At 51.6% G+C, this 12,238-nt stretch overlaps 1 protein-coding gene across 1 annotated transcript in view; it reads left to right on the forward strand.

The window, feature by feature from the left end:
• Positions 1–204: 204 nt before the first annotated feature.
• GPR179 (G protein-coupled receptor 179) overlaps positions 205–12,238 on the forward strand; it is a 42,613-nt gene continuing 30,579 nt past the window's right edge. The window contains 1 exon segment of the mRNA XM_032791389.2: positions 205–1,278. Coding sequence (XP_032647280.1) covers positions 413–1,278 — 866 coding nt within the window. The 5' untranslated portion in view covers positions 205–412.

Here is a 12,238-nt window from a genome sequence, read left to right on the forward strand (position 1 = left end):
AAGCCTTCGCATTAGGTCCAGGCGTGGACGAGCGACCGGGGAGGGGTGGCGGAAAGGGCAGCGCCGACAGATGTACATATTTTGGAGCCGGTGACGTCCGTTCCGTCGCCAGCAAAGGGGAGGGGGAGGGGGGGCCAAAAAAAAGGAAAAAAGGAGCAATTGAGAGAGTCCTGCGTGTTTCAGGCGATGCAGAGGACACTTGGGCCGGCATAAATGCACCCCAGTGCTGCTTCTCTTAGCAATGAGCCTGTCACTGCTTTGTTCCGCCTCCTCCACCGCCTAAGGGTCCCACTTGTCCACGGGGGGCGGGAGGCATCTTCGCCCTGCCGGCTTCTGCTGCCACTGCTGCTGAGATGAGCCCTGCTGGCTGCAGGGTGGCAGGGTCTCGGCTCTTTTGATCGTTCACCCAGCCATGGGGGTCTGGCTGTGGCCTCTGCTCTGGGGCTTCCAGATGGAGCTTATGTGGGGCGCGGGGATCTTCCAGCCCCAGAGGTCGCCTCTCCCCAAGGCCAGGACACCCAAGGCGAAGGAATGGACCCCGTCGTCGTCCTCTTCCTCAGCTTCCACTTGGGTGCCCACCCCCGACCTGGAGAAGGTGGACCTGGAGGGTTCTGAGGCCGCCTTGTCTTTCCTGTACTCGGGGGACGCGCTGAGGCTCTCCCAAGCCAACTGCAGCCGCCGCTTTGAGGTGCGGGATGGGGGCAGGGCCTCCAGTCCCCCACTGAGCCTGCACTCTGCCCTGCGGGGGGCCACCGAGACCCTGACCCATGCCACCAACTTCCTCAACATGATCTTCCAGACCAATGACATCAGGGAGTCGAGCGTCAAGGAGGATGTGGAGTGGTACCATGCCCTGGTCCGGAGCGTCGTCGAAGGGGATCCTCAGGTTTACCGGGCCGTGCTGACCTTTGACGCCCACCCAGCATCTTCCAAACCCCAGCTGATGCTCCAGGCCACTAAGGAGAACAATGAGATCCTGCTGCAGGACCTGTCGGCCTCTTCTGAGAGCCTCCGGAACCTGAGCTGGGAAAACCAGTGGTTCAATGGCCTGCAGGCCCAGCGGGGCCTCTTCCTGCACAAGCGGGTCCTCAGCAATGACCTCAAGAGCCTGGACACCCCCAAGTGGAACCGGGGTGATAGCTACGTGATGGACGCCAGCCATGTCAAGTGGTCGCCGCCCTTCCTGGAGTGCCAGGAGAGCAAGTTCCTGCCTAGCTGGATGGTGACCCTGTCCTCCTCCTTCTATGGGCTGAAGCCGGACCTGACCCCTGAGTTCAAGTGAGTGGGGGCGATGCCTGGGGCAGGGATGCCTGTGGGGGGAGGTGCATGAGGATGAGGGTGGGGGTGCTTGGGAAGAAGAGTCTGGAGCACTGCATTCCCCCTCCCCTCCAGCCCGCCGCCGGGGGTGGGCAGATTCTCCTCTGGTCTCACTTCCCTGGGCTGCAGACTTGGAGGGATTCCCCCCATCCCTGCACTAAAGAGTGCAGAGGTGGGGAACCCCTCCCACCTAACATACCTCCTGGGGTGCCGAACTGGGAGATTCTCCCCCCACCTAACATACCCCAACTGGGGGTACCAAGCTGGGGATACTCCACCTAATATTCCCCACCTCAGGGTATCGAGCTAGGGATCCCCTGACCTAAAATACCCCACCCCCATCTGCAGAGCTGGGGATCCCCTACCTAACATACCCCACCCCAGGGTGCCAGACTGAGGGATTTCCCACCTAACACACCCACAGGGTGCAGAGCTGGGGGATCCCCTACCTAACATACCCCACCCTAGGGTGTAAAACAGGGGGTCCCCCACCTGACACACCCCTGGGATGCAGCGCTGCACAGTTCCCCCATCCCTCATGCTCGGGATCCCTGCCACTGACACGCTCAGAGCTGTGGGAAATTCTCCACCCCACCTACACTTTGGCACAGAGCTGATGAAGTGCTCGTCAGCCCAGCAAGCCTGGGACAGAGCTCTGGGGTCCCCCTGTCATCCATCGCCCTGGGTGAGGATCTGCAGGGCCCCCATGTACACCCCTCTGGGTCTCCACCACATCTTTCCTCCCCACACTTCCCCGGGGTTTCCGGTGCCCTGGACTCTGCGGGAAGACAGGCTGGACGCCAGCTGACATTGTCACTGTGTATTCAGGTGGGGTGACCCCAGCAGACCCCCCCAAGCCACAGCCCTGGCCAGCCAGTCTATGGCTGGGCCCTGAATGAACCTGGCTCCAGGTGGTTATTGCAAGGGGGGGTTGAGGTACACCATGATGGATGGGTCGCTGATGGATTGGGAGTGGGGGGAGCCCTTTCACTCCCCTGGCCTCAGCCCTCCTTTCCTGCCACGGCTTTCTCTGATCACTGAGAACCCCCACACTCCTGCCAGACTCCAGGCATCCAATGTGTTCAGTTCTGTTCCATGTCTGGGGGTTACAAGCTTCCAGCGAGCAGCTCCGGCACTCGGTGCCAAGCCCCCGTGCGACCCTTGGCATCCCCGTCCTTTCTCCCAGGCTCCCCACAGGCGTCCTTTGCAGGGAATCATGTAGGGGAAGGGGAGAAGCTATTTTCAGCCCCCAAGAGTGGCCAGGGACCGACTGAAATGGGAGGGGGCCTCCAACCTCCCTGTTTGCATCCCAGCGTTCCAGATCCATCGGGGACCGTGTCAGAGCAGCAGGAGGGGGCCAGGCCAGGGCACTTGCTGAGCAGCACAGGGGCAGCAAAGGGTGAACGCAGCCTTGCTGGCATGGGCTGGGCGATCGGCCCTATTACAAGCCGAAATGGATTCTCCCCAGCAAGCCACTGTCTTTCCATGCATGACCCGGACCAAGGAGCCAAGCAGTGGCTCAGCCAATGGGAGGGAGGGAGGGCAAGCGAGACAAGCCAGAGAGGGGACTATAGAAGTGCAAAGACCAGCAGCAGGTCAGAGGCAGCACTGGGATTTATCTGGATCTCAGTCTAGGGTTTCCCGCACTGGACCATAGTGGCTCCTCTTCTACCCAGCTGTGGGTTATAGGGAGAGCTCTGGACTCAGAGCCTTTGGCGTTTGATGCCGAGGTGTTTCTGGAACGATGATGCTAAAGGGGGTTGATCTATGCCGGTGCAAAGGGATGGTAAACCTAGGATCACAAGAGAAGGTGCAGGACCAGAATACTGGGTGATAAGACCAGAACATTGCCAATGCTTTATCACGGCTCAGAGGTTAATGTTCTACAGGTCCCAGTCAGAGCCTGTTCTCTAGGATATCCATCTGGATGTAGGATTTACACATTTCCATCTAGCACGTCACAACCTGGAGCCCAAACCAAAAGTTCCAATCCAGAGTTGCGTCCAAATTCTCGGCTCCGGTGGGCTAAATCTGACGACCTTCCCAAACTCTGGCTCACTGTGGATTTGGAGCCAGAACCTCCCCGCCCCATTTGGGTGGCTAGAATCTAGTTCAGCCCATTATAGAGAGAAGAAGATTGGAGCTATATCAAGAGCTTGGAACTGGAGTCAGACGTCCTGAGGCCAGCAGGGCCCATTGTGATCATCCAGTCTGACCTCTTGCATAACACAGGCCAGAGAACTTCCCCCAAATAATTCCTAGAGGGGATCTTTTAGAAAAATACCCGTCTTGAATTTAAAATGGCCATGGATGGCAAATCCACCATGACCCTTGGTAAATTGCTCTGATGGTTAATGTCTCTTACCATTAAATTGCCAGTCTGAATTTGTCGAGCTTCAATGTCCAGCCATTGGATCCCGTTAGTCCTTCCTCTGCTACGCTGAAGAGCCCATTATGAAATATTTGTTTCCCCTCGTAGGTATTTATAGACTGTGACCAAGTCAATCAAAAGACTGGTTTCATCTTTTCTTGGGGCGTGTCCCCTACAGGTGATTCTGCTCTCAGGTCCTGCCTTATTGGCTCGGAAGTGAGAAGCAATATTACCCTCTAGCCAAAGAGGGGTCCCATGACCCCAGCCTTAGGTTGGGGAAGGACTGGGTGCTGATGGAGGCATGTATCGCCTTCTATTTGTTTTCTGAGGCTGGTTCCATCTGGAGCCACCCAGAGTCTCAGCATTCTGCTTTTGCATGTAGCAAGGCATCAATATGTCCCCCCAGCCCTTCCTTCTATTGACAGCTGTTTTCCTCCTTACAGAAAACAGAAACAACAGGTGGGCATTTACACTGTGTCTTGGCACCCCCTGGCCATGAGTTTATGCAGGCGAATAAGTCTGATCTGAGCATATGTCATGCCCTCCTGCTTGTTTCTGGTCACCTAGGGCCATATATGTCAGTTTCAGCTCCTATAAAGTCATGCCCTGCTACAGAGGTACCACCATGTTGTGTAACTGGCAGTGCCTTTTGTATGAATCACAGGGTACATGCTCGCGCACTCATATACATACACAGTCACACGCACACAGTCACACCCCCAGGGACTCAGAGTCACACCCAATCCCACATACGCAGAGTCACCTACATACTCAGGACCACACACACTCAGATACACCCCCACTGATACACGCACAGTCTCACAAACACACACACAATCGCCAGACAAGTATTCTTAGCACCGTAAAAAAAACCAAAACCCACCTCGCCGCATGGCTGGAAATGCACAGCCAATGGTTCTACCAGCAGACACCTCTCCCTAGGGAAACGTGAATTGTTGAAGTTAGCCCTGTTGAAAAAAAAAATAAAAGGAAAATGGCTTCCCTTGTGGAGCTTAATACTTCTCAGAACCTGGACAACAGCTGAATAAATATACAGCCAGTCCCTTTCCAGCATCATCTAGCTAATCCGTCTGTCTAGAGCTCATACACAGCAAGTTCATGTTGCTCTCTGGATGGCAATCAGGCCCCTTCGAGCTTCGGTTTTATTCCAGTTGCTGGGCTAGTCGGACACAGCCAGCAGCAGCAACACTGCAGTTGTTTCAGTTTTACGGTGAATGAGGTTCCCTCCTAGAGGATTTCAGACACTGCCTTGGCTGCCTGGGCAGCTATCTGCACAAAACAGACCCAATTCAACACCTCCTCCTGCCCAGCCCACCCCTTGATTTATTTCCCCATCTCCCCTGTATTTCACGATATGTCCCATGTGTACTTCATGCGTTGCCGAATCCCTAGTCGCTGCTCGGTGTGGCCTGTGCCGCTGATACATTCCCTTAATAACTCCCTGACTCGTCCCTCCCCTCAGCCCACTCTCTTTTTCCCTGATTTCCCCAAACTCTCCGTTGGACTGACTTTCCTCCTTGGTTCAAAGGGTAGAGTCCCTGTTGGGAACAGGCAGCATGGTCTAATAGGTGAAGCAGCAGACTAGGGAACCAGGAGACCTTCATTCTGTGCCACTGACCTGCTGGGTGCATTGAGCAAGTCACGTACCTGCTCTGTGCCTCAGTTTCCCCTCCTACCTTATCTATTTAGCTTGTACATTCTTCAGGGCAGGGTCTGTCTCTTGCTGCATGTCCGTACAGCATCTAGCCCAATGGGGCCCTGATCTCACTTGTTGAGGTATAAATAAGAATTTGGTGGGCCTGCTGGTCCTTATTTGCATGCTCATGGCTGGTCCACTGGGCACTACAATGGCCCGAATTAGTTCTCCTAATTGTGTTAGTGAAATGAGTGTTTCCTCTCACATATATATAAAAACCCCTCCTGAACTGTGATCACTTCCAAGTCTCTTGAAGATCTGTCACTGTTTGAGAGCCCTGTAACGGGGAACACTGCTGGGGCCTCTTGGCGGAAACGGCCATATGGGAAACCCTTTGTGCTGGGATAAGGCCCTACCATCCCCTCCTGCAGCACCACCTCCCTTCGGGTCAGTTCTCTGCAGAGAGGTTCCCATGGGCCTCACTCTCAGAGGGCCGGGGGGGCAAGGAAGCCCTCCCAGCCAGCCACTTAGTCCTGCTTCTCAGCTGCACCTCTTCCTAGATGCTTATCTGCCCTCACCTTAGCCTCTCATGGGAACTGATTGATTTTAGCCTCGCAGCATCCCGGGGAGGTGGGGACATCTCCTTGCCACTTTGCAGGTGGGGGGATTGAGGCACAGAGAAATTAAAACCCAGACCCTCAAAGGTACCTAGGCGCCCATATCCCACTGAACCCCTAACATAAGAACATAAGATCGGCCGTACCAGGTCAGACTAAAGGTCCATCTAGCCCAGTATCTGTCTACCGACAGTGGCCAATGCCAGATGCCCCAGAGGGAGTGAACCTAACAGGCAATGATCAAGTGATCTCTCTCCTGCCATCCAGCTCCATCCTCTGACAAACAGAGGCTAGGGACACCATTCCTTACCCAGCCTGGCTAAAAGCCATTTATCATGAATGTATCCAGTTCTCTTTTAACGCTGTTATAGTCCCTGCCTTCACAACCTCCTCAGGCAAGGAGTTCCACAGGTTGACTGTGTGCTGCGTGAAGAAGAACTTCCTTTTATTTGTTTTAACCCTGCCCTACTTTCAGTGGGATTTAGGCACCTTTGAAGACCTGGGCCAAAGTGACTTGAGCGAGGTCACACAGGACATCTGTGTCTGAACCGGGACTCGCACCTAGTCTTGGTCCAGTGCCCGATCCATTAAACCACCCTTCCTGCACAGCTGCACAGCACTCTCCCTCTCTCTCTCCCGCTCCCGCTTTCTGGGCAAAATTCATCTCTGTGCCGAGGGCTCTGGACCAGCACTGCACTGTGCTCGGCCCTGTACAAACCCAGAACAAAGAGGCAGGCCTGGTTCCACAGAGCATGCAATCCAAGATAGTAATAGGTGGAGATATACCAATCTCCTAGAACTGGAAGGGACCCTGAAAAGTCATTGAGTCCAACCCCCTGCCTTCACTAGCAGGACCAAGTATTGATTTTGCCCCTAAGTGGCACACTCAAGGATTGAACTCACAATCCTGGGTTTAGCAGGCCAATGCTCAAGCCACTGAGCTATCCCTCCCCCTATATCCCAGCCTGACTTAAATAGGACATAAGCCTCATGCTGACACCCAGAGAAAAGGCTGAGAGTCCCTGAGTGGCTCTAACAGACCACGCTACTTCCTGCAAACTATCAGGTCCAGCCTGCCACTGATCTGGAATCACAGGTCTGTCTACACTGTAGTCCGAGGTGTGGCTGGCTGTGGATCTAGCCAGCTCCAGTAACAATAGCAGTGAAGCTGCAGCAAGATGGGCTCACCACTGGAGTACATACCCAGTGGTCCCATGTGGGCTTGTACGGCCCGTGCTACCACTGCTTCGCTGCTACTTACCGGAGCTCAGCTAGAGCAGAGTAGCAGGGATATGTCAACACGTGCTGCAGTCACTTCTCTGACTGTAGTATAGACAGACCCAGAGCCTTAACCATGTGGCATTTACATGGAGCTGTCTTTGCTGTCCCTCCCCGTTGCTTCTGCATTAGAGTTCAATCCTGCAAGGTGCTGAGCACTCTGCATCCAGCAAAAGCACTCAGGCACATGCTTAGTTTTACGTAAGTGAGCAGCCCCATTGACTTGGGTGGGAGAAAAGTATCCATTTGTTGCCTTTCATTTCATATTTCGCTTATAAACCTTTTGGGGCAAGAACCATTTTTTGGTTATAGCTGTGTACAGCTCCAGGCACATTGGGGCCCTGATCCCTGATGGGGACAGGTAGGCCCTAGCCTGACACAAACAACAAATAGCAATTCAAAGACATTGAATCTCACTTATTTGACAGTTTTTCCACAGTAACCAGTCACAGCAGCAACTTTGTACTCATTAAAGACCAAATAACTCATATATAGGTGCTGGAGCTAGGGGTGCTGCTGCACGTGCTGTCTTGAAGTGGTTTCCACCATATCCAGGGTTTGCAGTTTGGCTCTCAGCCCTCCCTCTTCCCGTAAATATTGTTCCAACCCCCTGCTCTTATGTCAAGTAGGTCTTTATACCTCCAGAAGGGAAAAGAGCCAGAGATTTCACAAAGTGCACTATGGACTTTGCATCTAGGGGCTCAGATACCATGGTGATGGGCAATGACACAAAACCCTAAGGTAGATAGGCAGATTTCACTCAATACTTTAAAAAAGGTCCTGCTGAATTCCCACAGGTGAATTTCACCGGAGTAAATATTTCAGGATTTCCCCTCAAGATTTAAAAAAAAAAAAAAACCACCCCAAAGTTCTTAGTCTTGAGAAAAGAAGACTGAGGGGGAGGACCAGGTAACAGTCTTCAAATATGTTAAGGGTTGTTGCAAAGAGGACATGATCAATTGTTCTCCATGGGACAAAATGCAACATGGTTTTACAAAAGGTAAATTGTGCCAAACCAACCTGATTTCCTTTGAGAAGGTCACAGATTTTTTAGACAGAGGAAATGCAGCAGATCTAATTCACCTCAATTTCAGTAAGGCATTTGATACGGTTCCACATGGGGAATTATTAGCTACATTGGAAAAGATGGGGATCAATATGAAAACTGAAAGGTGGATAAGGAACTGGTTAAAGGGAAGACTACAACGGGTCATACTGAAAGGTGAACTGTCAGGCTGGAGGGAGGTTACTAGTGGAGTTCCTCAGGAACTGGTTTGGGGATCAATCTTGTTTAATCTTTTTATTGCTGACCTTGGCACAAAAAGTGGGAATGTGCTAATAAAGTTTGCAGATGACACAAAGCTGGGAGGTATTGCTAACACAGAGAAGGACCGGGATATCCTACAGGAAGATCTGGATGACCTTGTACGCTGGAGTAATAGTAATAGGATGAAATTTAATAGTGAAAAGTGCAAGGTCATGCACTTAGGGATTAATAACAAGAATTTTTTTTATAAGTTGGGGACGCAGTAGTTGGAAGTAACGGAGTATTGGTTGATCACAGGATGACTATGAGCCGCCAATGTGATATGGCTGTGAAAAAAGCTAATTCGGTCTTGGGATGCATTGGCTGAGGTATTTCCAGTAGGGATAAGGAGGTGTTAGTACCATTTGTGACGAACTGGGACTGTTCTTAATGTTTGCTCTGAATACTGTGTTGGTGCCTCAGTGTCCCCATGGCAGTTCTTAATATCTAGGTGGTGGGATAAGGGTGTGTGATTGCTGCCGAGCAAAGGGCCAGTGCACCTAAATGCCGGGCACTCTGTCTCCTAGCAACTGATGGCCTGGGCCCCTCCTCTGCAAAGGTGCCAACTGAAGGTGTTGGAGACAAAGAGGTCAGGTGACCTCCTGGCTCAGGAAAGGGGCTGAGCAGAGAGGAGGGGCTGGAGGGGTTGTTAGTCAGGAGCTGGCTGGGGATGAGGAGTGAAGTGCAGACGTGGGGGTCTAGCTCACTGCCCCCCACAATGGACCTGAGTGAGGGGTCCGGTTCGCTGTATCTACAAGCTCTGTTTTAGACCCTGTTCCTGTCATCAAATAAACCTCTGTTTTACTGGCTGGGTGAGAATCACGTCTGACTGCAAAGTGGGATGCAGGACCCTGTGGCTTCCCCAGGACCCTGCCGGGGCGGGCTCGCTGTGGGAAGTGCACGGAGGGGCAGAGGATGCAGAATGCTCCAAGGAGAGACCCAGGAGGTAAAGACGTGTGAGCTTCTTGCCCTGAACTGGCTTGGTGGGGAGCAGTTCCAGAGCATCGCCTGCTGACTCCGTGACACCATTATACAAGGCACTAGTGAGATCTCATCTGGAATACTCTGTGCAGTTCTGGTCTCCTGTGTTAAGGATGAATTCAAATTGGAATAGGTACAGAGAAGGGCTACTTGGATGATCTGAGGAATGGAAAACATGTCTTGTGAAAGGAGACTCAAAGAGCTTGGCTTGTTTAGGCTAACCAAAAGAAGGCTGAGGGGGGATATGATTGCTCTCTACAAATATATCAGAGGAATAAATACCAGGGAGGGAGAGGAATTATTTAAGCTTAGTACCAATATGGACACAAGAACAAATGGATATAAACTGGCCATCTAGGGAAGTTTAGACTTGAAATTAGACGAAAGGTTCTAACGCATCAGAGGAGTGAAGTTGGAACAGCCGCTTCAAGGGGAGGATAGTGGGGCAAAAGACATATCTGGCTTCAAGACAAGCTTGATAAGTTATGGAGGGGACGGTATGATGGGATAGCCTAATCTGGCAATTAATTGATCTTAACTATTAGCGGTAAATGTGCCCAATGGCCTGTGCAATGGGTGTTAGATGGGTGGGATCTGAGTTACTACTGGAATCTTTCCTGGTGTCGGGCTGGTGAGCCTTGCCCACGTGCTCAGGTTAGCTGATCGCCATATTTGGAGTCAGGAAGGATTTCCTCCAGAGCAGATTGGCAGAGGCCTGGGGATTTTTTTGCTTCTCTGCAGTGTGGACATGGGTCACTTGCTGGTGGATTCTCTGCATCTTGAAGTCTTTAAACCACAATTTGAGGACTTCAGGTAACTCAGACATAGGTTAAGGGTTTGTTACAGGAGTGGGTGGGTGAGATTCTGTGCCTGCGGTTGTGCAGGAGGTCAGACTAGACGATCATAATGGTCCCTTCTGACCTTAAAGTCTATGATTCTATGTCCATTGGAGGTAGGATAAGAAGTAACGGGCTTAACCTGCAGCAAGGGAGATTGAGGTTTGATGTTAGGGAAAACTTTCTAACTATACAGGTAGTTAAGCTCTGGAACAGGCTTCCAAGGGAGGTCATGGAATTCACTGGAGGTTTTTAAGAACTAGCTGGGCAAACCCCTGTCAGGGATGGTCTAGTTCCTGCTTCAGCGCAGGGGGCTGGACTGGATGACTTCTTGAGGTCCCTTCCAGCCCTACATTTCTCTGCTTCTCTGAAATGTCCTTCCCTGAGTTACTGCGAATACCTCAAATGATTAAACCTTTTACAAGCAGCAGAGAATCCTGTGGCACCTTATAGACTAACAGACGTTTTGGAGCGTGAGCTTTCGTGGGTGAATACCCACTTCGTCAGACGCAGACTAACACGGCTACCCCTCTGATACTTGAAACCTTTTACAAATCTCACTTTCCACCACTGCTGCTTCATGTTCACCTTTTAGAGCCCATCACGCAAGTGCTGAAAACACGTCCATTTCACTTATGGTTTATAGTCAATTTCTATCTAGTCTAATCTAGCTAGCTAGCTACATTATCCTAACCTGGCCATCTCATAAGGCTATGGGTCATTTCTATGGATTTTAGGTTTCTTTAAAAGGCTGTGGTTTTTGTTGAGGGGAGGACTGGGGTGCTTTTTATTTTATTTTGTTTTTGCTTGATTATTTTATGGAAAGTAAATCTAGGCGTTTAGGCCCTGATACTTCAGTGGACCCCAGCACCCACCTCATTGCAGGATCAGGGACTAAACCTGGCAATGTCCCTTTAAGAAACCCGTCTCTTCTTTAAATGGGGTTTATAATTAAAAGGGTGATCAATCTTAGTGTAGCACTAGTGGGAGATGCTGTAATATGTCCGACAAACAGATTGGGGGTTTGATGGGGGATTCACCCGCACGTTGCCCTAATTCAGGCTGTATTCCTACCTCCCTTCCCTTGTCGCCCCAGACCTCACCCCCACTCTGGCTGCCACCCAAGGCAGGTGATATAAATAGAAAGGTGGTTGTGACTGCCTGGATCGCTCAGCGTTAGGCAGTACAGCCTTGGGAACAGCTGTGCCGAAGACACACTCACAGGCTGAGCAGTCAGTAAGCCCTAAATCTCATCTCCCTGCATCCAGGGCAGAAGCGCGGTGGGGGGAGCCCAGGAAGCCAACTGGCCCAGCGCCTGTAGAGGCAGGCCTGCCGCAGCCCACACTGCTTGTCCTGCCTATCAGGCTTTGTTTACAAAACAAACAAACCTTAGTCAATTCCCAGGCAATTCCCCCTTTCCTGCCAGCTTTTGGATCCATGCTGGTTAAAAGACTCTCCCTGTCTCTGGATGGAGAATGACAAGGGAGAGAGACATGCAACAGGGAAGGGAGGTTGTTGTCATCCTGTGCATGGAAAATGGGTCAAAAACTGATTCTAAATAATGAATGGTTCCTGAGTAGAGCTGCAGAGGCAGATCTAAGCTATCTATCAACATATGCAAGACAAGAGCTGTCTGTTTATTTCCCCACCTCATGCATCCAGCCACACACTCTTTCTCCCCATAATTTGTCCATTTCCTTTTCCTTGCTTTCTGTCGTCTCCTTCGTTGGATGGATCCTGGCCCTAGGATCCCTAGCTCCCAGGCCCAATTACCTTCTTAATCACACCAGTGCCACTGCGGGGAAGTTAGGGGACGACAGTGATGGGCTTAACTGAGGGGAGGGATAACTCAGTGGTTTGAGCGTTGGCCTGCTA

Source organism: Chelonoidis abingdonii, chromosome 21 (assembly GCF_003597395.2).
Source record: "Chelonoidis abingdonii isolate Lonesome George chromosome 21, CheloAbing_2.0, whole genome shotgun sequence".
Classification (NCBI taxonomy): Eukaryota; Metazoa; Chordata; order Testudines; family Testudinidae; genus Chelonoidis; species Chelonoidis abingdonii.